General features: G+C 42.7%; 1 protein-coding gene across 1 annotated transcript in view; it reads right to left on the bottom strand.

Moving 5' to 3' along the window:
- SLC7A14 (solute carrier family 7 member 14) overlaps positions 1-24811 on the bottom strand; it is a 100810-nt gene continuing 75999 nt past the window's right edge. Inside the window, exons 5-8 of the mRNA XM_033135388.1 lie at positions 21091-21237; positions 19277-19485; positions 16571-17448; positions 1-6639 (exon numbers count right to left, since the gene is read on the bottom strand). Of these exons, the coding sequence (XP_032991279.1) occupies positions 6317-6639; positions 16571-17448; positions 19277-19485; positions 21091-21237 (1557 nt within the window). The 3' untranslated portion in view covers positions 1-6316. The remainder of the gene's footprint in view (positions 6640-16570; positions 17449-19276; positions 19486-21090; positions 21238-24811) is intronic.

The following is a 24811-nucleotide window of genomic DNA, read 5'->3' as shown; positions in this document are numbered from 1 at the left end:
TAAAGCTTTATGCATTTATTAAAATATACACATTTTGGTAAATTTAGAATTTTCCCTTACTATCTTTGTAAATCAATATATTGTCAACACCACAGTCATTTTAAAATTAAACATACTCCATAACATATCTTCATATTATTTCTTTCCTCATGATACACTACAACACCCCATTGTACAGTGCACCAATGGGAATTGAAAACCACAAAACGAACAAACTAACAAACACAGCAATTTCATACCAAAATATATATATATGTGTATCAGAGACTGACACCAGAAATTACCAGCTGTAAAAAGCAAGTTGTACTTCTCAAGGACCAAACAAAAATGAAACAAGTAAGTAAAATTTACAAACTGTACTTACAACTTTGGATATGAATTACACAGTAACCTTTCTTTTCCACAGTGAGAAAAAGCTAGAATGTCACGTCCTGTTGTTAGATGGTGTAACTACATGGGATGAGAACAACAGCTGCTCCCTTAAAAACCTGCAGCCCCTTCTGCAGCCCAGACAGTTGAGGTATTTATGTGCCATCGTAGCATTATCAGTGTCCTTGCTTTGGAAAGTGGGGGTTTATGGTTTCCAGTGTAGATTCTCTCCTTTGAGAGTGTGAGACAAGTGTATCGGCAACTGCCAAGACCAATTAGGAGGAGATGTGCAAGGAACAGTCTCCTCATCCCAATATCGGAATGAACACAATCCTTCGTAGTCTGCACTTTCTGGGAAGTTCACATAACCCACAATTCCCTTTAGCCAGTGTTACCAGTTCAATGTCATGAAAATGTAATAGAGAAGAAATAAAAAGCACTGAAGGAGTCCCTAATGAAAGAATCTATGCTGCCTCTGCTTCCTACTTTGAATACAAAGCCATTTCCATTCGTTATTGTACCAAAATGCACTAACCGTTCTCAAAGAGTAAGGAATTAGAGCTAGCTACTTTCAGAAGACTTCAGCCCAAAGCTGTCTTTGTGAAAGTCCTATATGAATTTTGTAATTCCATGCATGTAGAATACTGTTTAGTGATTTCTAACACTATTCTATTTGATACTGCAGAATACATGTTCATTTTTGATGGGCTTCAAAACTTCCACTAATCCCTTTTGGGCTTTAAATTCTTAAAGAAAGAGAACATTTTCTTGGAGAAGTAATTTTGGCAAAAGGCAACTGCCTAGGTATTCAGACAGATGCATGTGTTACTCAAGCTGAATAAGAAGAGAAAAGCGTTTTAAAAAGAAAGTTGCTCCTAAGGGGGGCGGGGAGGGAAATCACAACAGCCTCTCCTCTAGAGAAAATAAAAGTAGGACAACAATTGTGTACATGAAAGGGACTTTTTGCTACCCATCACCATTCCAACAGAGAAATATGAAGTAAATAAATTCTGTGGTAAAACAGCATCCTGGCGTTCTCTCTCTCTCTCTCTCTCTCTCTCTCTCTCTGACTCCCAAGGGTCCTGGTAGACAAACAGGTCCCTAGTGTCAGAGAGGTTACATGCATACAAGGGAAACCTAGGCTTTGTAAAAATTTTGGATAGAATCACCCTCTTTGACCAGTCTGGTTCCAAATGGCATGAAAATGGAGTGCTGTCATGCAGACCTCACGGCCAACTTTGGAGTGTGCGTTTCCTTTGCACTCCCTCTCCCCACAAGCATAAGAAAAGAAGGTCGTCTGTGGATTGCTCACTAACCTGAAGGCTTAAATCCAAGAGTGGACCGTTAACTGCCACTGGACTCAGAGAGCTGACCCCAGCTCTGGCTTCAGACCCATTCCCCGATTTCTGACTTCTCCACCTAACAAGATTTTCTCTTCTGAGATAGGTATTTGACTGTCAGTGGGCTTCCACTGACCTCTCAGGATCTTGGTAAAAGCTGGTGGGAATTGCCTCTCGTCTTTGAGGCTGATTCTCAAACTCTTGTAACTTCTCTTTACAATGCAGAGAAGAGGCAATCCCTTGTAAGGTAGACTTCCTTCCAACAAGTGTGTTGTAGAGGAGGTCAAGTTTATCAACTCTTTTCAGGAGAATAGGGAAAAGATATTTCTTTACAGGAATCTGTGTTTTGTTTCCCAATACATACTAGGTTTACATGCTGACTAGCCCATAGGTTCCAGAGGAGGGATCATTAAATCCAATAACTTTCTTTCCTGTTTATTTAAACAGGCTCATCATGACTATTATGTACACATTTGATTAGATATTAGTTAGTTACTAAGAAGTAGAACTGGATTCTTAACCTAATTCTATCATTCCATTCCTTTCACTGGTTCAAAGTGGACTTGCACTCCAGCTGAGTAAAATCTTGAGCCAAGGTTTTACTGTTTAGATAAGATCGATATATTAATAAGAACTTATTAGCTTTGGTTGTTTAAACTTATTGTTGAAAAATTTGAGGTGGCTGCAAATAACTTTGCACTGTTTGTCCACATGTTAAATGCCTATGCTTCTCCTAGGTTAACGGTCAAATCAGACACAGGACTCAAAGGAAGAATCATAAATTGCTGTAAGTATGGATATTTTTTCCCCTGTAATATGTTAAATCAACTTGGGGTGTGCATGTGATTTGTTAGCTCCTTGAATAGGCAGATAAAGGCATGGCCCCAGCTTCTGAAAGTCCAGCCTTCCCTGATTCATACTTTCATCATTTCTTCAGTGCGTCCCCACCCAAGGAGAGCCAGCCAGCTCATTTCTTTGTTGACGTCTATCTATGGGTGAGCCCTAACCTGCTTTCTCAGCATGATTGCTTACTGTTCCATATATAAGTCATTCATAAATCATAAGCTCCTGTCAGACTAGCTTCTTGCTTTTCCTGGAAGGAGGCACAGTACATAGTCTACACCTTACTCATGCTGACACTCCACTTAGCAAGCCTACCCCCGTTTCTACCCAACAAAATTCTGCCCATTCCACGAGGCTCGACACAAGGGCTGCATTCTCTATGGTCTTTCCTTCCAATCGAAGGAGGTCCTTTCCATAGTTGAACCCCTATGGCACATTATGACTCCCTCATCTCACGTGTCACTTTCACTATTGCTCTTTATTTATTCATCTTGTTTCCCCTATTTCTTATGCCATAGCACATAAGAAGCACTCCACAAAAGACTGTTGAATAAATGATATTTCATTTTTTCTTTCATCCACCCATCCATCAACCTATCTATCCTTTCATTCATCCGATCATCAGATATTTAGTGAACATTCACTATACACCAGGTATCTGTACCTGGCAAAATCCAGGTCTGAAGCTTATCTGTGGGTTTCAATAATCTATGCTATTGCAATTCTCTGCACTAATGGGGAAAGATTTGTTCTTATCATTCGGGAGTACTTGTTCCTGTCATTACCAACAACTGCATTATTTTTCAAGTTGCCCCCTCACTGGCAATTAGCAATGCAGAGCAAGGTTCTGCATTGTACGCTAAACACACTTTCAGCTTTGTTTTATCCTTTCTGTTTTCCCTAAGCTCCTTTCTATTTTCACTTAATTTTTTCGTATTACATGTAATTTTATAGCCACCTCAAGTCCTTTTGAGACAAAGCAGAGTACCAATATATAGACTACAATGAAAAAAAATCAAACAATTGTCTCCAAACCCCAAATCTACACGATGAAACCTCGCTGGAAGAGCTCTTGCCATAGAGAATTCGAAAATGTACATCTTCCTTGTACTCCTTTCAAGGGGGCTAAGTTTCTATGGTAATTATTTATAAGGCGATCTTATGTTTAAGGTGGTTTCACAAATGTGGTCTTAAGAAAATTATTAGGAAACACTAATAAAATCATTCTAGATTGATGGTATTTTGAAAACTGCATTGTGAAATCCGGGATTGTTTCACAGAGGCTGCGCAACATGAAGAAAAATATACCTATTTACCTTAAAATAACCTTTTTCTAACATATTGACTCATTTTTTTTTTTTAAAGCCAAGGTTGCTAGGGAGATGAGTAAACAACTTTAGAGGACTAAAGAGAGCAAAGCTTAAAAAGATTATAGAAGAGACTCCTGAAATAAGAGTGGTTCATAGAATCTTCACGAAATCACTACCAATGGTGTTTACCAAAGCATGTGCTCTTTCTTCTCATGCTACAGAAATTGCATGCATCTGCCACCCGACCGCTATTACTGTAACACCTAAACCTCACTAGTAAAAGGAAGCTCTTTCACCCACATTAAGATTTTGTTATTTTGCATTCATATTTCTCTTTAAACACTTTTAATGAATACAGCCCCACCCCATTCAAAACTTCATTTTCATCCAAATTATTGATAATTAGTTTATAATTAATCCTCAAGGATGTATTTTACAGACTAGGTACTGTGTCTTTATGGTTAAATTCAGGGGAGAGAAAACATGGCATTGCCAAACATCACATTAAAATGACCTCAGGAAACCAGAGTTATAAACAATTAATATAGAGGCATGAAAAAGAAGATCTAGAAAATAGTAATTATTGGAATTTAAATGGCATACATTGGCTATGGGTATGAGATGCAATTTATTTAAAAGCATATTAAAATATAGTTCCAACTGTTTTCTTTTATCCTATGTTACAGCCAGTGCATCACCCATCGGGACCTGTCAGGTTCAGCTGTTTTATCTACAGTTAACAGGCTCCAGTTCTGCCCATTCTCTGAACTGTGAGCCTCCCAGGGCAGATGTCACACATCTTTTTATTGCCATCACTTAGCACTTGGGACATCTCAATCAGTGTTAGTTGAGTGAAAAAATGGATGTGTGCCTCTCTCTATAATCCTAAAATGTGCCAAGACGGCACTAGCCTCACCTGTAAGAAAGAATAAACTTACACATTAGTCCATGTATTCTGGAACACTTTTGGCATAATGCTAGATCCAGGAGAGAGAGAGAGCAAGGAATTTGCTACTTTGCCTCCCGTTCATGAAATTCTCACAAAGATTTTAGTTTGACCCAAGGGAGCCCTTCCACATATGTGTACGTATCTCAGTGCCGCGCTGGATTCCCTGTAACCCGAGAGGAGAATTTATAGATACATTTTTTTCTGTTGCAGTTTCTCTCATCTAGCTTGTTTCTGAGAAAATTCCTTTAAGAGTCTCCCTTATGGCCCAGATGTAGACCATACCAGGTAGATATTTGTCTGAGCTTCAGTGAAACTGCTCAGGGAATTAGCAGGAAAAATACATGGCTAAAAGTGAGCTACTCCAGGAGAGTAAGTTTCAGAAGTGAAATGTGATCTCCTGGAATGCCATTACCTAAGAAGCTGTGCTTCAACATTTCTGTTTTCAGAGTAGCATCCACCAATCAAGTGGTGGCATATCTCAAAAAGCTACAGAAATTATAATTTTAGAAATCTGAAATAGAATTTGCAATGTGATCTCAGTGGCTGGGTCACTTCTCCTTGTAAAGATTTTTATCTGATTATGAAACAAACAGCCTCCTTCTTCAAGGCATATTAGTGCCATGAAATCATGCTCCAACTTTGCCCTCTTTCATTATATCAGCAGGAGCTTAGAGTCCGGTATAAGAGAAGACATGACAGAGAGTTAGTTTCTGCCAATGCCCTTCTGACCTTCACTGCAAGAGATAGTTATTTCCTTTTTTCTCCTGATCATTGAAGGAGAGCTTAGATGGTGCTTCTCACCACATTACTGGGTCTGCATGAGTGCTTTCTGGTGCGTCTGAAACCTTAGGGGAAATGGTCTCAGAGTCCTTGACCTTTGCTGGACCCCAAAGTTACAGTTTGGAGATGTTGATAAATAAAAAGAAGCATGTATCTTTCCATGAATGTGTTTTTGTGCAATTTCAGAACAGTGTTGCTTGCTGAGGCAGTGCCAATGCCACCCGCCCACCCTTGGGGAGCAGCTCTCAGCCATGTTGAGCATAGAGCTTTGCCCTTGTGGTCTCAGGTGGTAGAAATGCTGCCTTGTGCCCACACACACCTGCTTTGGCCCATCTCCTGGAGGAGCTCAGTCTCAGTGTGATCCAACATGTTTGCTCCTTGCTTCTGGGGATCTCAGTAAGAAGCAAAAAGATTCAACCAGCAAAGCAAAGATCTAGGAAACATCTGCTGCCATCAGCTCTGACGGTTGCCCTAAGATAGAATGTTTTGTAGCCTCTTGTTTAGTTTTAGTTTTTGTTGTTTACAAGGGGACCAGTGAGGGGACCCAGGTTAAACCCTTTGACAGAACTACCCTGAAGAGCAAAAGTAGCAAATGACAGGCTATGACGTTGGGGAATGCTGGAGTTTTGAAATGAGAGGCAAAAAAGTTTTCACCTTCTAGCCCACAGGTTAAGTTACTGGAAATAAATCACCACCATTTCTATACACTTCTCGTGTGTTTTCCCCTACTCTGGAGAGTAATCTAACTCATCGTTTGCAATCAGGGCCTCGGAGTTCTGTTTGTGTTTGCTTTTACTCTTCGCTTTGCTACTTGTCCGGGTGTTTGCCTTCGCATCTGACATCTGTTGGTAATAGAAGCCTTTGTCTTCAGCCGGCCCACCCCAGTTCTCCTGGCTCTCACCCTCTGTGGCGTAGGAGAAACCCTCCTCCACAGAGAAAGGGTCATCCACGTCGTAGCGCTGGTATGTGCTTTGGTGCAGGGCCTCTTCTCGGGCGCTGATCTCCAGGGTGCTATTCCAGATGCCGTACCCAAAATAAATGAGCATACCTGCAGGAGGGGAAAGGCACAGGTGAATGAGCAGTTGCTTTGGGATCCTTGAGACCAATGGGGAGATCACTCTCGATGGTGCAAGCAGAGCAGGTGATCAGTGTATTTTCTCTGGTCTACACGGTTGTTTGAAAAGACTTGAATTAGAGGCCACCTAAAAATTGGGAGATCTTGCATTAAGCAACCCATATGTACAGCTTCCCCTGAAAAAGTCAGAAAGTCTGATGACACTGCACCCACATTCCTAGATGCAACTTTAGGCTGGCGGTAAGAACGAGTTGACTTGTTAGACAGGATCTGGGTTCTCTAGGTCACCTCAGTCCCCACCTACCTTGTTGACATCCAGCTTACTACACTCGTGTAGGTGCCAGCCAGGAATTTACATTTTTTAAACCCTGGGTTGAATATTTATGGATCAGCAACAGTGTATTCCCAACATTCTCACAACAGTTTATTATTCTTTGCCTCCATCTTTTAGTTTGCCTCTCAGCAATGTGTATATTTTATCCTACGATTTCCCTTGCTGTTTTTCTCTCACTAAAAGCATAATATGTTACTGCCTCTCGGAGAGTCTAGTGCATGCCACGGTTACGGCCATTTGAACATCTGTTGTGTGGTGATCTGCACAGGGTGGCTCCATTTCATAGACTCTGCAGAAAACCGGCACTTAATGTTTGTTGAATGAATGAATGAGAACCCCTAATGAGCATGAAATATCCAGTGCAGCTCCTTGTTTTGATGTCATTCCAAGCAAAAGAAAGAAACTTGCCTTCTTAGCTAATGAGTAGTATTAATATGAGCTAGTGTTTCATTTCTATTAGAATTTTTTTGAAATAATATATAAAAACAGTTTGAAAGCCCCCATTTTCTACCTGGAAAACCCCATGAAGTTTCAGAGCTTGGAAAGCTGAAAACCATAGACTTGGGAGGTAATTTGGACATGACGATTAAGAGGGTGAGCTGTGGGTTCAAATCCTGCCTCCACTTAGCTATGTAACCCTGGACTAGTTACTTAGCTTCTTTGTGCCTCAGTTTTCTCTCCTGTAAAACTATGAGAGTTGTAAGTTAAACCGTGTTATATCTATAACATGGGGTTGCTGTAAGAATGATACCAATTAAGTAGTAGTTTTCAACCCTGGTTGCACCTGAGGGGTCACCAGGGGAGTTTTTGAACCAGCCTGATGCCCGAGCCTCACCCTTGGAGATTCTGATTTAATTGGTCTGCAGTGTGGCCCAAACATAGGTATGTTTTTAAATGTTCACAGGTGATCCTAACAGTCAGCCAAGGCTGACAACCTCTGAGATCAGGAGTGTAAAGCTCCCGATGCATGTAATCCACTGCCAACTCTGGCCGTATTATGGCCTGTTCAGTTGGGGCCACTCAGTTAAGCCTCCTGCCAGCACCCCTCCCCACCAACCGTCTTCTGAGTGGCACCAGTCCCTTTGACTTTACAAACCCTGCAGGTATTTGCTGGGCTTCTTGCTTAGACCAGCAAGGTCAAGCCTGCTTTCTGCTCTGGTACTTGAGAAATCCTGCTCCCTTTTGAATTTGAAGTGTGCCTTTGAAAGCTTGGATTTCTCCTTCCTTGTCTCAAATCCCCCTCCACCCCCACCATGAAATCAACTTTTCAGGAGCCAAAGTAAGCAGACATTTATAGTCCACATTGGTAATAAATCCTAGAGTTAATCATTTGCAGATGTAGCTATTACTTCTCAAATAGCTACTTCATTTTTCTGAGCACAGATCTTTACTCTTTCTTGTCTGGGGGTAGGGAGTCACCATGGGGGACAGTTACTTCCCCTCTGTAGAATGAGGCATCGAATTAAGACCTCTTCTAAAAGGGCCAGATGTCTGTCCCTTCATGGAGAATGCCTTTGTTGGAAGCGTGTCTGAGACCCGCGAATAAATTTCAGGGGACAAAAGTGGAATTAGCACACACCTTCTTTTGACCAAGTTTTCTTTCTCTCTCTCTCTTTTCTCTTAGACATCCAGGCAAGCGCCAAGTCTTGCCTCCTACTCCTGCTTCGTATCTATTATATCAGTTATTGCCTCTCTGATCCCCTTCTCTGACCTTATTGATTTCCATGCTGAACTCAATGCCTTTTTTTTTTTTTCCCTTTCCTTTTGCCCCTAACTTTTTTGCCACTCCTCAAATCATTCAAGCCCTGGTTTGACATATGTTCTGACAGACCTTCTCCTGCCCCCACCAGGTACTGGGGTACCAGGTAGATTGATATTTATGGGAACTCTTTAAGCACCTTGGTGCAATTGCTCATAGAATCACGGGTATTGAGAACTGGAAAAGAGTCTATAGATCATCCACCTATTTGAATACCCTCATTTTTACGGAAGAAGAAACAGAGGTTGGGAAACACTAACTCACTTGCTTGGGTCTAAGGGGGACAGAACCAGCGTTCTTCCATATGGATCTAGAAAAGGCTCTTGCACGTCCAGTCCTTCACATCTTCCTTCCCTTGCCTGGTTTATAGACTACGTTTATTGCAGTGAATATTTAGTAAGAGACTAGGTCTACATTTGTTCTTTGGGGGTGGCTGGGCCTGGAAAGAACTGTGTGTGTGTGTGTGTGTGTGTGTGTGAATGTGTTGACTATGATTAGTTTGGGAAAGCAACCCATGGAAACCTGCCACATAAATATTTATGGGCCCTTTAAATGCTTACTCTGAGCCCCCTACAGTTTCAAAGGTGTGTCACTCTGTCTTCAAAAACACATTTCAAATATGAGTGCTGTGAACCAAGAAGAGACAGTGCGAGCAGCCTGACCGAATAGTCAGCTTGGGCAAAGGCGTTCTGCTCCTAGGTCTTGGCATTCTGTCTGCCTTTATCCTTCTTGCTAGCCCCTTGAGTCAACTCAGGAAAAGTAGTGTGAGGCAGAGAAGGAGCAGAGAAAAGAAGAAAAATGGAGGGTGACAAAGAAACAGAAGGGAACAAGTGAAGTGAGGGAGGGAGGGAGGGAGAGAGAGAGAGAGAGAGAGAGAAAGAGAGAGGAGAGAAACATGTACTACCATCTGTCACACATAAACAAGGGCTTTGTGTTGGAGGAGTAAACAGAGCTGCTAAAAGCCTCCTGTGTAGAAGCAGGGTGTTTTGTTTCTGCTCCTGCTTTCACTTGGCTCAGAGAACTAAGCATGAAGTAGTTTCTGAAAAATCTGTGGGGATTCTGGGAATCCTGAATCATCTAAACTAAACTTCTCACAACCTCTCTGGGTGCTGAGGCCCTATAATGATGCACCATTAATGTACCTTTCTTCCAAGGAGCTCAAAATGTTAAACAGATGTCATCTTGTTTAGACTTCTAGCGCGCGCGCGCGCGCGCGTGTGTGTGTGTGTTTATGATTATGTGCATTTCACAGACAGGAAACTAGGCACAGGGCAAAATAAAGGATTGTCCACAGCCACGTGGTTCGTGATGGGACTATGAAAGCTTCTGGGTCTCTCCGTGTCCTGATCCAGTTCACTCATCTACCACAGTGGCTATGAGGTGTAGACTGATTGAAAACAATTTTGCTTAAAACTTTATTTTGAAGAATTTCAAACATATACAAAAAGGGGGAGAATAATATAAAGAATTCCATGTACTCATCACTAGCTCCCTTCTGACACCCACCCGCTCCCCTAGTTCCTTCTCTTTAGATTATTTTGAAACAAATCCCTTCCATCCTGTTTCATCTATAAATATTTTAGTATGTATTTGTCAAATAGACTCCTTTAAAAAACTTAGTGTCATTATCACATCTAAAAACTGATAATAAGTGCTTAATATCATCGGATACCCAGCAGTATTAAAATTTCCCTGAATTATTTATACCTGTGAGGGGAAAACTGTTCATCTTATGAGGCTGTGCACTTATTTCAATGATGCTGTCATTGCTCGAAATAATTCTGGGGCACTGTTACTTAGGTTGTCATTGGGACTGGTGTCATATCTTTTTGTAAACGCTTACAGATGGCAAACTTTTATTTTTGAGAGTGAATTTGGTTTTGGCATAAGCCAGAAGTCATTTGCAACCAAGCCTCAAGCATAAGATGTCTAATTGTTAAATAATACTATTTATTCTATTTCCACATTTAATTATGCTATTCCTTTAAAAACTTTGATTTATTGCTTTGTAGTTACACATCTTATATCTGTAATAAATGAATGGCAGGTGTGATGTTGAAAATCATAAGGGAATCAATTTTTGTGCTGCAGCACAAAAATAGTGGACCTGGAGACCCCCCTGTTGGACTGGAGTTATTTTCTTAGTTGACGGATCTGGGGGGAGTGGGCACCGAAGGCAGTGCTAGTTAGCAGCCGGCACAGAAGTGTTTCAGTGTTTTAACAACAGACATGGCTGTACCCGGGCACATGGGCTGAATGCCAGCCTGGGTCAAAGGTAATGGTTATGAGTCCTATGAAAGGCTGTTTGCAGCGAAGGGAAATGTTCAAAGGGAGGTTTCGGCTTCTTTTCCGGATAGAGTTCTCTGGTGGAGAGGTTCAGGCTAGACAAGATGAAGAATCATGCCTTCGGCAATTGAATGGGCTTTCTTTACGCAACAGAACACTTTGTGATTGTAAAACCCTTCGTAAAAAAAGCACTTTCTCATCCCTCATCCCAGAGAAGTGAAGAAGTGCACAATAAATCAGTGATTGAAATGGCACTGGATCTCACATTGCTTGAGTCTCAATGGATGGTGTTCTCATCCCACCCTGATGCCCCCAGGGAAGGTTTAGGAATGCCAAGCCTGCCTTCAGATGCTAGAGCACCTCAGCATGAGCTGGCAGAACACCTGCTCACTCTACTTGTATTGATCCATCCTGTGATAATAATTAAGCAAATGACCCCAAACTACAAGCGAGAGTGGTGGGAGGTGGAGGTCCTCTGGATCATATAGGAGAAAACCTGGAACAAACATTCAACTCTGAAAAGAGACTGGGTGACCTGGAGATAGACAATAACAGATTTCCGACTGTGTGGGCACAAACTTGGGTTATGGGGCAGGTCCTTGACCTCTGGAGTCCCCCAGGAGCTTCCTGCCCTCGGCATGCTTGTGGCTCCAGGCTCAGGGAGAGAGGAGGTGGGCCACGTGACCTCAGGCTGGGTGGAGCTGCCTCTTCCTGGGGTGCACTTTCCAGCAGGATGCCCTGCCTGGTGCAGATAACTGAGGTGCTTTGTTATGCTCAGAGCCTTTTTTATTTTTACTACTCTGGGATTAACTTTCCAAAACAGACCTTTGACAATGCAGAAATGAAGACTGGATGGTAATAAGGTGTCCTCCCATTCAGTGCAATTCCCCAAAACTTTGCTGGTTATTTTTTAAAATACCACCACAGCCCTGTTGATTGTAATAACAATAGCGTTTGTTTCATATGGTGTGGCCAGGTGGTGCAGCTTTAGGATGGGGTGGTGGAGGGGGTTCTCTCCCTGGCCCTGCAACTGATCTCACATGAAAATGACATTACTTTATACCTCAGTTTCCCATCTGCAAAATGGAGTTGCGGACCCTTCCTTTATTTGAAGGGTATAATGTCCAGGAGACACAATGTGCTCTTGTTAAAGAATATTAAAAAATCCAATAATTGAAGCCAGCAATTCCACTTCTAACTCAATAGAACCCAAAGGAAATGTGTCCAGATGACCACCAAACACATGTACAAGAATGTTCATAGCAGCTCTATTTTTAACCGCCCAAAACTGGAAACAAGCTAAATGTCCACGGACACTAGAATGGATAAATACCTTGTGGTATGTTACCACAGGGGCAGGCTAGACGGCATGGAGAATGAACAAACTAACACTATAGGCAACAAGGTGGATGAATCTCACAAACGTAATGTTGAAGGAAAGAAGCCCAATACCCGTTCTTTCATGGCTCTAAGTGTATCCCAGGGCCTTCCACCTCTGCAGTGGTCCCCTCTCCCTTCATTTTCAGCTGCCCCTGGATGCAGAAATGTGGGATCACCCTCCCTCCCTTTACTCCCCACGTGTCTCCCTGTCTAGCACAGCACCTCTGTGCTGCCAGCAGTCAGCCTTGACTATTGCAGGATTAATCTCTATATTCCCTCCTTCTTGGAATCCCACTGGCCCTGTTGCCACACTCAGCCTGGACTTCATGATCTTTCTTGCTCTTCTGAGAATGATTTTGATGTTGAAGATCCCAGTGGTTTTCTCCTCCGCCTACAAGGAGAATTTCAAACTTATTTATGGGACATACCATCAGAAATTTGTTTATCTTGGTGCCCTCTCAAATCCCAATTCATAGCCTCCTTCTTTCCTCCTCTTCCCTTCATCAAAATGGCTGCTTTGGTCAATTTCCAATAAGATTTCAGATGCTAGCTCAGACAAAGGTCATAAGGGCTGGGGAGAGGGGTCTTCTCTTTGGAATATTTATGTTTTACTATGGGATACATGGGGTCCATTGCCGAAATCACAAGGTCTAGCATTTTTCTAAATCGATAGACAAAAATGTTTTTCTCAGAGGGACTGCAAACATTCCAGATGAAAACTTGGCAGCTCTCAGGGTAAGGGGGCCCACGAAGCCATCTAACAGATGATTAATTCATGATAAAGGCCCATAGGAAACAGTAGACCTCAAAGATGCCCATGAAAATACCATCAGGCAGTGATCTCACTGCTCCCGGCTACTTCACATCCCCTGAGACTGGGCCCGACTCCTTGAGGTGTTGTTCTTCACAAAACTGCATCAGCTAAAAGTCAGGAGAGTGAAGGCTGCTTTGTGCTCATTTTGTTGGGATTATTAAACATTTACTGTTGTGTCCTTTCTCTTTTCTGAAGGAAAAGAAACAAATGCTAGGTAATCTTTTTGGGATTTGGGCCTCATTCAACTCTATGAGTTGTGTCTTCTGAAGGTCAAAGCTTAGCAAAACATTGTGACAAAAATGCTGTAATTAAGATTCATTTAGAGAAGGCTGGGTAAAAAAAAATGTATCCAAGAAGATTATCAAGTTATGACTCAGCCTAACCATGTAAATCTTCTTTTTAAAAAGTAGCTGATGTTTCATAAGGCACTCCATTTAAAAATATCTCTACTCTTCTCCCCAGGAAAGCTATACTATGAATAGAGAGAGATATTAAGAAGAAAAAATCTGACATTTTGGAGACTCAGAAGTTTAGAGAGGGGATATTTATTCTATAATATTAAAGATTTTGTAAGCCAGTCAGGGGTTGCAGGATGGATATATTTTATATATGCAAAAATTTGTTTTGGAAAACAGGGAGCTTTTTATTTAAATTATCTGCCTTACTTGCTAATATCTTCTCTCTAGATGAGTGGCTTCCAAATTTGAGCATGCCTCAGAATCACCTGGAGGGCTTGTTCAAACCTAAATTGCCCTGGGAGATTCTGATTCTGTAGGTGTGGGATGGGGTCCAACACTGCACTTCTAACTACCGTGTTTCCCCGCAAATAACACCTAACTGGAAAACAAGTCTTAGCATGATTTTTCAGGATGCCATCCCCTGAACATGAGCCCTAATGCGTCTTTTGGAGCAAACATTAATATGAGACCCGGTCTCATTTTCGGGGAAACATGGTAGTTTCCACATAATCTCGATGCTGCTGGTCTGGGAGCATACTCTGAGAATCACTGTTCCAGGTTATTGTAAACCTGGCTGCACATTAAAATGATCTGGGGGAGATTTAAAACAACACCCCAAATTGACCGTAACAGACCAATTGAATCAGAAAATGTCTGTGCAAGGATCCTGAGCAGAGAGTGTTTTAGAAGCGACGCAGGTGATTCTGACCTGTGTGTAGTCAGGGTTGAGAATCTTTGTTGTAGGTGAAACTGAATACCAGTCTTCAAAAATCATGATACCAAAGCAGTTAGTAGCTCGCAGCTGGGTGATTGTTGAACTGTGGGCTCCTGTACCCTCTGTCTGGCCAGCCCGGGCAGCAGAGGGGCATCCTCCCATGTCAGTATAGGTTTCTAGAGTGCGTTTGAAGCTTGTGCTATCAGCAGGATTACAAAATCCTCTGGGAGTTTTCTTCTGCCTGATAACTGGGAGGGCAGCCTGAGTCAGAACAGGTTCCCGTTGTACTTTGGCATGTGATAGCTAGTCTGGGGGACAATGAATCATTTTAGATGTTGAAAAGAAAGGCAGGAAATAAATAGTTCTTATTGCTTTCCCCAATATTTTCTCACTGAGGTGCCAAATAGCAACCAGATCAAGGCTAACACATTATGTCCCTTTTTATAGATGAGTAAACTGTAAACTGAGGCCTAAAGGAATGGATTTCCCAAGGTCACAAGACACAGAGGTGGCAGAGCTGTGATTAGAACCTGGGCCTGTTGGACTCCAAAACAAAGGCAAGGGTCCCTGCTGCCTCATCACTTCTGCAGAATGCCTTTGGTATTCCAGAAACCATAGCTATTATGCAGGACCAGCTACTTAATTTGTGGATGCCAGTGTAAAGTGAAATCATGGAGCCTCTCGTTGAAAAACTATGAAGAATTCAAGAAGGCAGCAGCTGAACATTAGACCCAGTGCAAGGGCCTTATGTGATTGTACAGGTCATATGTCCTTGAAGCCAGCCCTGCTGTTATTTGTTAATCTGCACACACTGTATATTAAACATTCTGATCCAATGAATAGTTCTGCTCAGAGGCACCCTGGTAAGGAAGTATGAGCCCCCGATCTGAGCACTGAGATACTAGATGGTAGTAATAGCTCTGTGAATAACTTCCTGTGAATTATTCCTGTTGACCTTGAGCACGCAATTTAACCTCTTGGAGATTCAGAGGACGCAATGTTGAACACCCGTATTCCTGGCCTAAAGGCATGGATGGACTACTAATCAATGAGTTTCTATACTGCCTTGCCCAGGCTAGTTGATTCATGTGTATTTGTCTTGCTTCTCTTTAAGGCAGAGGTCACTTATTCTATTACTTTCCTATTCCTCAAAGCCCCTAAGGATCCTCCTTAGCTAAGTGTTTGTTACCAGAGATCCTAGGGTTACTAAGTTGTATAGGGACATAAAAATAGTGACTAAGGAACTTTAAAATTAATCTTCACTTACACTTTTCTCTCAAGTTATAACAGACACAAATCCTTGCCATTTCATCAACATCAATGATTGTTAGATATGATAAACACATAATGTGTTTATCATAAGATAATATAAATCAATCACAAAGGAAAATTAGAAATATTGGGAAAGGTACCGAACTGTCTGAAGGCAGTAAAAGAGAGCAACGGTAATCTACACCCAAAGCTACGGACAATGGAGGACCTGACAGAGGCATATCGGTTATCAACATAAGAGAAAATCATCAAGGATGATGGCGTGATGGGTACTTCCCAAGAGAACGATCAGAATAACAAAGGATGAAAAAAGGACTTTGGGAAAAAATAAAACACTCTTGAATATTTTATAAAAGTCAATGTGTTAAATGGTGTCATGATGTAATTTTGTCAGAAAAATTATGCCAAAAAATCCACACTTAATTCATATTTTGATCATTTAAAAAAATAGGCCATGATGGGTATTTTAATTTAATTTTGTCATACGTAAGATACTTTTTCCCCCCATAATTTTCAGTCTCATGAATTTTAGTTGCTAAGATAAAATTTCAATCAACCTTTCCCACCCTCACTTTTACGATGCTATTTTCTCTCCTTTTTTTAGTGAATTAATTTAAAGTGGACTTTTTATGGTATTAATTATCCATAAGAAGAACGTCCGATAATAGTATTCAATGAAGTGATGGATTGATCAGCATCATTTTCAGAACCAGTGACAGAGAGGGTGCAGCTGGCTCTATCGACTAATGCAGAAAGCGAGTGTCCATAGAACCAGCCAGGTTTGTCTTGGAACAGCAATCCCCAGCCCAGCAAGGAGGTAATTCTGGGATAAGTTTGTGTAAGGCCTTCACAGGGAACTTGCACAGCTCCAAAGGAAGTTGCTTACCCACAAAGCACCAGACAGCAAACCGGATCCAGGTGATGGTGGAGAGCTTTAGCATGAGATAGATGTTCACCAGCATGGCGCAGGCAGGCACAAAGGGGAGGCAGGGGGCCATGTAGGGCAGCTTCTTGGGGTTCTCTGGCTGCTGCAGGATCACAAACACCAGGGCACTGATCAGCAGCACCATCAGAACAACCAGAAGGATGGCCCACCAGCTCTGCTCTGAGATGTAGTCGGAACCAAAAATGATGAAGGAGCAGAAGATGAACATGAGGATGAAGAGCAGGAGCACGCAGATGGTCACCGTGTGCCCTGTCGCGGCCGTGGGACGGTCCATTTTGCCTGGAAGGCCCAGCCGGATCCTCATGGTGTAGTAACGGGGCCCGATCAGTTTTTTTAACTTGATGAGATAAATGTTTTCAGACTCCTCGGCTTCTATGCCTGTGGTCACGTCCACAGTGCCGTAGTTGGGGTGGTTAACAGTGTAGGCCGACTTGTCTGATTTCCCTATGAGCATCTCATTGTCTCCCAAGGACGGTAAGTTCTTGGCCCCACATGTGTTGGTGGCGGGGCTGGAAAACTCTTCCCCTTCACTCATAGGAGAACACACTTCCTTCTCACCGTCAGCCAGAATGCCCTCCTTCTTTTTTGTGTGCTCCTCAGACAAGAACTTGACAAAACCATCGATGTCACTCTCTGGTTGGTATCGGAGGAGCAAGACGCAGACAGAGACCAAGGTGTAGGCGAGGAGTGTGCCAATGGACATCATCTCTATCAGGTCCCTCAGGCTGACTAACAGCGAGAGGAGAGCCGCCAGGAACCCCGACACGATGCAGGCCACCACTGGGGTCTCTGTGTAGGAGCTCACATGAGCCAGAAACCTTGGGGGTTAACGGAAGCACACGGTTAATAGATGGGGACTGACTCTAGCATGGCTGAAGGCCTCCCAGGCCTGCCCCTCCAATTTACTTCTGGATTCATTGCTGTAAAGACAGCTGTGATTCCTACCCAATTTTAAAAGATTTTACTGTAATTCCTTAGTTTTGAGACAAACTTTTTTGTTAAAGTTCCTAATTCATTCTGTGAGGAGACTTGAATCTAGGAGGTATTTCAGAAAACTACGTTGAAGTCTAGGCTTTGCCGGGAAGAAGGGGATAGTTGGAGAAATCACACACCTGCTTGGGGTTCTCTAAACCTGCGTTACCCAAAGTGTGGTCCGTGGGTCAGCAGCGCGGGCATCACCTTGGAGTTTGTGAGAAACACATATTTTCAGGTTTCACCTGGGGCCAACTACTGTATTTCCCCGAAAATCAGACCTAGCTGGACAATCAGCTCTAATGAGTCTTTTGGAGCAAAGATCAATATAAGACCTGGTATTGTATTATATTATATTATATTATATTATATTATATTATATTATATTATATTATATTATATTATATTATATTATATAGAGACCTGGTCCTATATTATATTAAAATAAGACCAGGTCTTACATTAATTTTTGCTCCAAAAGACACATTAGAGCTGATTGTCCAGCTAGGTCTGATTTTCATGGAAACACGGTATGTGAGAATCTCTGGAGGTGGGGCTCAATAATTTTCTTGGAAAGCAGAAAAACCTTTTAAATATGTGAAGTTGTCACACCTCCTTCATGGTTAGGTTCTTCTTGATCTGTCCAGCTCCCCCAAAATAGCAGCTGGTGATGCTGCTGGTGATGACCTGGTGATGACTTTAGTGGGTAGGCTGAGGAACTGGAGCAGAAGATGACAGCCTGTGGTAAAGATAAAGTCCCTGAGCTGGATCCCTCTGCACCTCTGGGAGTTCCTTGGCTTCCATGGGTTTACTCCTTGCTTTGTGCACTAGAAGAATGTCTTCCTTGCAAGCCCCTCTGGGAACCAAGAGATGGGGCCACATTCTATTTGTACCATGGGCAGATAGGCCACTTCATGGCCAACATAGAGGGGTAGAAGAGTCAATATATTGGTGTGGTTAAAAGTCTGGTCTTCGGAGTCAGACAGTCCTGAGTTTAAATCTTGCCTTCCGCACCCCCCGTAGTTGGGTGATTTGGGGCAAGTTGGTTTTTTTTTTTTTTTTTTTTTTGTTTTTCTTGTTACATCTCTCTGAGCATACTCATCTAGTATACTAATCTGCAAATAGTTATTGTGACAGCTAAATGGGATACTGTGTACAAAGCACCTGGGATACACAAACATTCAATAAATGGTAGCTATCGTTGCTTCATTTATTTGGTTCTGTTCATAGGGCCATATCCCCTCTTTGATTGTAACTCTGAACATTTTCAACTTCAGAGGGGAGGTGCAGAGAGGAACAGTTACCAGGCCTCAATATGAGGGTAGGCCTAAGATGTCTCTGGGATGGATTCTTCCTTTTGGAGGCCACCTAGTATAGCAATTTGGCACCCACCATATTTACTAAGGAGCACACAATGTCAAACAGGAGGAGAGGGGACAGTTAGGGGAACAGATCAGTTTGTGCTAGATTGAGGGGCCCAGAGTCAAACTGAGGGGCTGTTTCAGGGCCTCAGCTCTTTCCATTCAAACTCTTTGCCAGGCTATGTGTGTGACAAGTGCCACAGTCGATGTGACAGGCACTCACATCAACATTATAGTCAGGCTGATAGTGGGTAACATTCTTCCTGGACAGGCATAGCAGAACAGAATACATTCCACAGAGCATAGTGCTTACCTGAAAAGGAGCCCATCACCAGCCATGGCATAAATGACCCGTGGCATTGGGAAGAGGGAGCCCAGCAAGCTGACTGTCAGTCCTGCAACCGACCCAATGGCCACTATGAATTTTGCAGCATAGAACCCATGAGCCACAAACATCTCCATGAGTGGGGATTCCGTGTCGATGGCATAATATGGCACCATCAGAGTTAAGATCATGCTCACCTGTTAAAACAAGAGAAAACATGGCTGGAGGTAGAGGGGATCGACAGCATGGACGAATGTCCCAGAGGAGAGGAAGAGCCCTGGACCTGAAGTCGGAAGTCCTGCACGGCGGTTCGGATCTGCCACTTCTCGAAATATGCCTTTAGTTTAAACCAGTCATTTGGCCTCTGGAGCTCTTGGTCTCAGTGTTTTCTCCCCACACGTGGATTTAGTGGACTAGACCAGATAATCTCTAATATCTCTCTGTGCCCTTTCATATTTGAGGAATAAGTCTGCAGGTATTTCAGCCTCATGAAAGCAGAGCTACACTGACAGTCCAATGAAGAACAGATATTACCCGGTGGAAGGAGCTGCAGCCCTGGGCACGGGAGCCAGGGCCTGGCGGTGACCATGGGCACCCAGCCCACATGGACAAGACTCTCGTTGCCTTTATACTTTTGGGGTCCTACATGGTCTTAGCTGTACTCCCTCTCATCCTGAAGGCCAGAGATCAAAACTCCAAAGATAAGTGCCTAGGAGATCCGCAGCCAATGAACTGATGGGACCGAAATGAAGACTCACATTTCCACCTCCTCTTTCTAGCTCAGTCCCAGGAGCCAGGCAGGCGGATAAACAAATTATGGCATCAGGGTGGAATCTGGTCCTACGCTGGGCTACAAGACCGCCACGGCTTTGCTTAACCAGGACCTATCACCCCTCATAAGTCATGGATCTGCCATAACATCTCTCCCTTCAGAAATGGCCTGAGGCAATAAAGCCTTGTGGCCTCTGAAGGCCAATAATGGCATCAAGAAGGCAGTTCAGAGCCTGAAAGGGAGAGTGTGGTGCGTTTCTAGATCACTTCTTTGCTTACTCTTCAGGGAAAGGGGGACGCTGAGGGCGGTGTTGGAGGTGACTGAACTATTTCTGTGATCGAAATTCTAGGACAGCAGCTGAGAGATAACACATCAAAAGTGTGAGGAGTGTCAGGTGTGATCCTGAGGACACAAGGCTGAAGGCTTCATTCTGAGAACTCCTCTGTCAGGGAAACCCCAGGGGTGAGCTTGCACTGGTGTGAAAAGAGAAAGCAATAGCAGAAAGAAATTGCATTTCCCTCTTGGATTTAAGGGGAAGAGCGTCTCTAGAGTATGATGCATTGTCTCCCCACTCTGGGAGAGCCTGGCCTCTTTGCTGCCGGGAAGTTCCCAGAAGACAGAAGGGCATTGAGGAGGGTGCACAGAGGCCCACAATGCCTCTGCTCGCACACCCACCCGTTACTGCCAGCCTATGATCTGTGCTATTTGGATGGCGGCCCACTCCCGGCACGCCATCCCTGGGCAGCAGTGGACACCAAGAGCCTGTGGGTAGGGTGGGTGGGGATGGCAACTCGGAGGTCGTGGCTAAAGTGAGGGCCTGGGGCTTCTCCCATGTCCTGTTTGGAGTCCTGATTTTCTTCTCGTTGTAGGTGGGTAGGGATGTAGAGGGCATGGACACATGCATACAAACACAAAGAAGCCACAAAGAAAGGACCACTTCCTGACAGAAGGGAACCCAGTCCCAGAGCCACATTTTAAGGTCGAATATGACAAGGTCAAGATGAGGGTGCTGCAAACATTTGGTACTTACAGATACATATGCTGTCAGGCAGATGACCAGGGAGGCAGTGATAGCATAAGGGATGGACGTATTGGGATTCTTGGCTTCCTCTCCGGTGGTGGCAATGATGTCAAAACCAATGAAAGCGTAGAAACACGTGGCTGCTCCTTGCAGCACCTGTAGGGATGATGACATTTGTCAGACTCTGAGTGTCAGAGCAGCACCAGGGCATTCCATGTGGTACCCACAGTTGACCAATGCCCAGCAGACATTACTGAGTGGCAGAAGGGGTAACATGGGAGAACTTTTGATAAACTTTCATGTTCTCATCTCCTCTACTTTCCAGCTGTGTGACACTGGGCAATTGCCTCGTGTGTAAAATGGAGACAGGAAGATTTATGCCCAAATAAAAAGTAGGTCATTCAACACATTCAAATCATTTTTGGAAATAAATAGGGTTATATAAAAAAAAAATCACTAGGTTGGCTAGCCCTATGTCCTGGGGGAACTCATTAACCTCTCTGTACTTTTATCCAGTGATTCTCAACCACAACCAGGGGCCATGTGACTGCCCCTTGGGGATGTTTTTAAATGTGGGGAGGTACTTGTGATTGTCACAGAGACATGGGTAGGGCTCTTTTGGCATTAAGTATGGGGGACCCAGATGCTTCTGTACAAAGAATTGTCCTGTCCAAAGTACCACTAGTACCCCTGATAGATTTCTCTATGGTAACTTCCAGATCTGAAATGATAATAAAAGATTTTCAGATCTCCAGATATCCTATTGTCTTCCATGGGAAGACAGGTAGAGACAGTTTGACTTTTCTGCTTCTTTTGGGAGCTCCAGTGACCTAGTTGGGCTGTAATGCAGGAGAAGTTATGAGGGATGAGGCAGTGTAAAGCTGGGGAGGTGGTATCCAGTGACACCTGCTGGATGTCTAACAGGAGGGTACGTGACTCCAAGGATGGTTGGGCCTTGAAAAGTAAAGATGTCAGTAAAACTCTTTCACTGAGGAGTGTGTAAACTTCTTTCAAATGATCTACTAAAGTAAAAATGAAGTTTCTCCATCTTAGTATTCTCATTATCAGCTGACAGTAAATAATGTGCCTCTTTGAATGCTTGACGACATCGTTTTAGGGGAAAGTAAGAGATTGTTTTGGATGTGTGTGTGGGCTGATGTGACTTGGCAACATCCACGCTCTAGCCAGGGGTCCAGGAGTGAGGCTCTTTTCAGATTGCACTTTTTTTTTTTTCTTTTCTGCTATTCAGTTTGTAAATGATGAATTCAAAACATGTGCCAAGCAGACAACTGTCCCTAAATTTTTACTCCTACCTTTCCCACTGACTTCTTAATAAGAAAAAAAAAAATTACTAAATACTAGGACTTACAAGGGACTATTGAAGATCTCAAACCTTCAAAAACCACCTTTGCTCATCTACAAAATGAGTTGGTCTCTTCTACAGTATCTCCCATTAGGATTCTAAAGTTCCAATTCTCTAATCGGGAGTTCTTACCCTCCCACGCAATCCAGGGGGAGTTTTGCTGAGAAAAAAATGACATCTCTATTTTCTCTAACTGCAGACTGAATGTTAGCATTTCTTTTAATTGTGAATATAGGCCGTGAACTATTATAACTGTACCTATAACTTTGTCACCAGTAGTAATCAGACATTTTCCTATCATATTAGAGTTGCTGCAGAGATCTTAGAATGTCACTTGTGTTCATTGCTACTTTCAAATTATGATAGTTATTAGACTTAAACATTAATATTTAACGTACTAATAAAGAAACACATTGTTATTAAATCATAATTTTAAAATATTTTAATAACTATATTGCAATATAATTGATTTTTTCTGATTGCCTGTGTAATTAGGAAATTTGTTTATAAACACAATTCTCAGAAGGGGTTTACAGGCATCACCAGACTGCTATGGAGTCCATAGCACAAAAAAATCTAAGAAATCCTGGTCTATTCGAGTAACTCGGCTAGAAAGAACTTCTCAAACAAGTGGTTCCATTGCCAAAGCACCACTTTCTGGGAGAGGAGATAACTCCCAATCTCACTCCAGCAAAGTCTTTCAGGGCATGGAAAAGGTATTTGACCTTTAGACAAGGCAAGAAAACAGATCTCATCTCATAGCTCATGGAAGTTCACAGGCTTGGAGACGAGCTCGTTTTCACTTTCCTAGAAAATGTGTCTGGTCTTTAAGGAAGAAAAAATGCTGGGATTTCAGGCTTGCTAAGCTGCCCCAATCAAGAAAGCCTTGCTTTCAGACAGCTTCCAGAAAAACAGGTCCTGCTTTCTCTTTATTTAAACAAACACCTTTCTACACACACACACACACACACACACACACACACACACACACACACACACCTCTTGTAAATCATCCAGTGACCTGTTATGACAATCAGTCTGAAGATGCATCACTCCCATAAGGATGTGTCAGGGCTACAAAGCCATGCCTGTTTGGTGTGGCTGGTTCTGAATCAACAGGTCATAGATACTGAACGAGCTCCCTGCCGAGGAAAGGAGGGTGGGAGGGACCTAAACAAGAAATTTGGGTCAAATCTACCCTAGAAAAAGGTGAGAAGTCTATAAACTGCACCATGTGAGGGACAGCTGGGGACCTGGGGATGTCTAACCTGAATAAGACAAGACTCAGTGGAATTCATGGGGGATACCTTCCAATTGTGAAGGACGGTCACGTAGCAATGGGAGGAGAGGTATACTGTACGCTCCAGAGCCATGCATGTGGGTGCGATAGGATTTGGTTAGGAGTACAGACTTTGTGAACTGTTGGACCTAGATTGCTTCTGCCACCTACTAACTTGGTGACTTAGAACAAGTTCCTAACCTCTAAGAGCCTCAGTTTCTTTATCACTTTAAATGGAGATGATAGTACTACTTAGCTCATAGGATTAAATGAGATAACATAATAAAAATTGCAGTCCTAGAATACAGTAGATGCTCAATAAATATCAGCTCTTACCAGTAGTATTTGTATAACTATTGTACGTTTTTCTAGAACAGATGAAACCTAAGAGCACAAATTCTTCCTCCTCCTCGCTCTTCTCCTTGTTCTCTTTGTTCTCGACATGTATTTACTAACTGTTCCTTTGTGCTAGCACTGTGCTTTGCTTTCATAAGCAAAAAATGCTCCGAGTTTGACCGTATGGGGCTTGGAGCCTAGACAATACTGCATAACCCCAAACGCAACCTTGGTAACAAAATGGTACCTGTGGTACTGTGGTAACAAACTGAACTGTGGTAACAAAATGAACAAGATTAATTAATATCTATATTATTTTTAAAACACAAATGTTACTATTTTCCAAATGAGTGAAAGAATAGATGGCAATTACTGATAAAGATTAGATATCAGAAAGTTAACTGTAGTGAAGTTGGGAAGAGACAAAAAAAGTTTGCAAAGAGAATGTCTGTTAGCCTGAATTTGCATCTATAGAACTAGAAAGCAATTATGGCTGAAGAAAGACTGGATAGATGAAAGGTAGGACATTTGGAGGTTCTACTGCATCAGGCAGGAAACAGAATGTAACTCAGATGGTTCAGATGAAATGATTTCAATGACAGGATTATAGAAACCAAGGCTGGAAGGGAACAAGGAGGAAATACCCTGGCCTTGCTTTCTTCTCACATTCTGATCTCCTGATAATATCTCCTGTTGGCTAAACACTACAGAAAGCAACAAGCAGGGGTCTTCTGGAGCACAGAACAGAGCTG

Source organism: Rhinolophus ferrumequinum, chromosome 2 (assembly GCF_004115265.2).
Source record: "Rhinolophus ferrumequinum isolate MPI-CBG mRhiFer1 chromosome 2, mRhiFer1_v1.p, whole genome shotgun sequence".
NCBI classification, from domain to species: domain Eukaryota; kingdom Metazoa; phylum Chordata; class Mammalia; order Chiroptera; family Rhinolophidae; genus Rhinolophus; species Rhinolophus ferrumequinum.
Note: the sequence above shows the minus strand (reverse complement) of the source record. Positions and strands in the feature narration are given on the sequence as shown.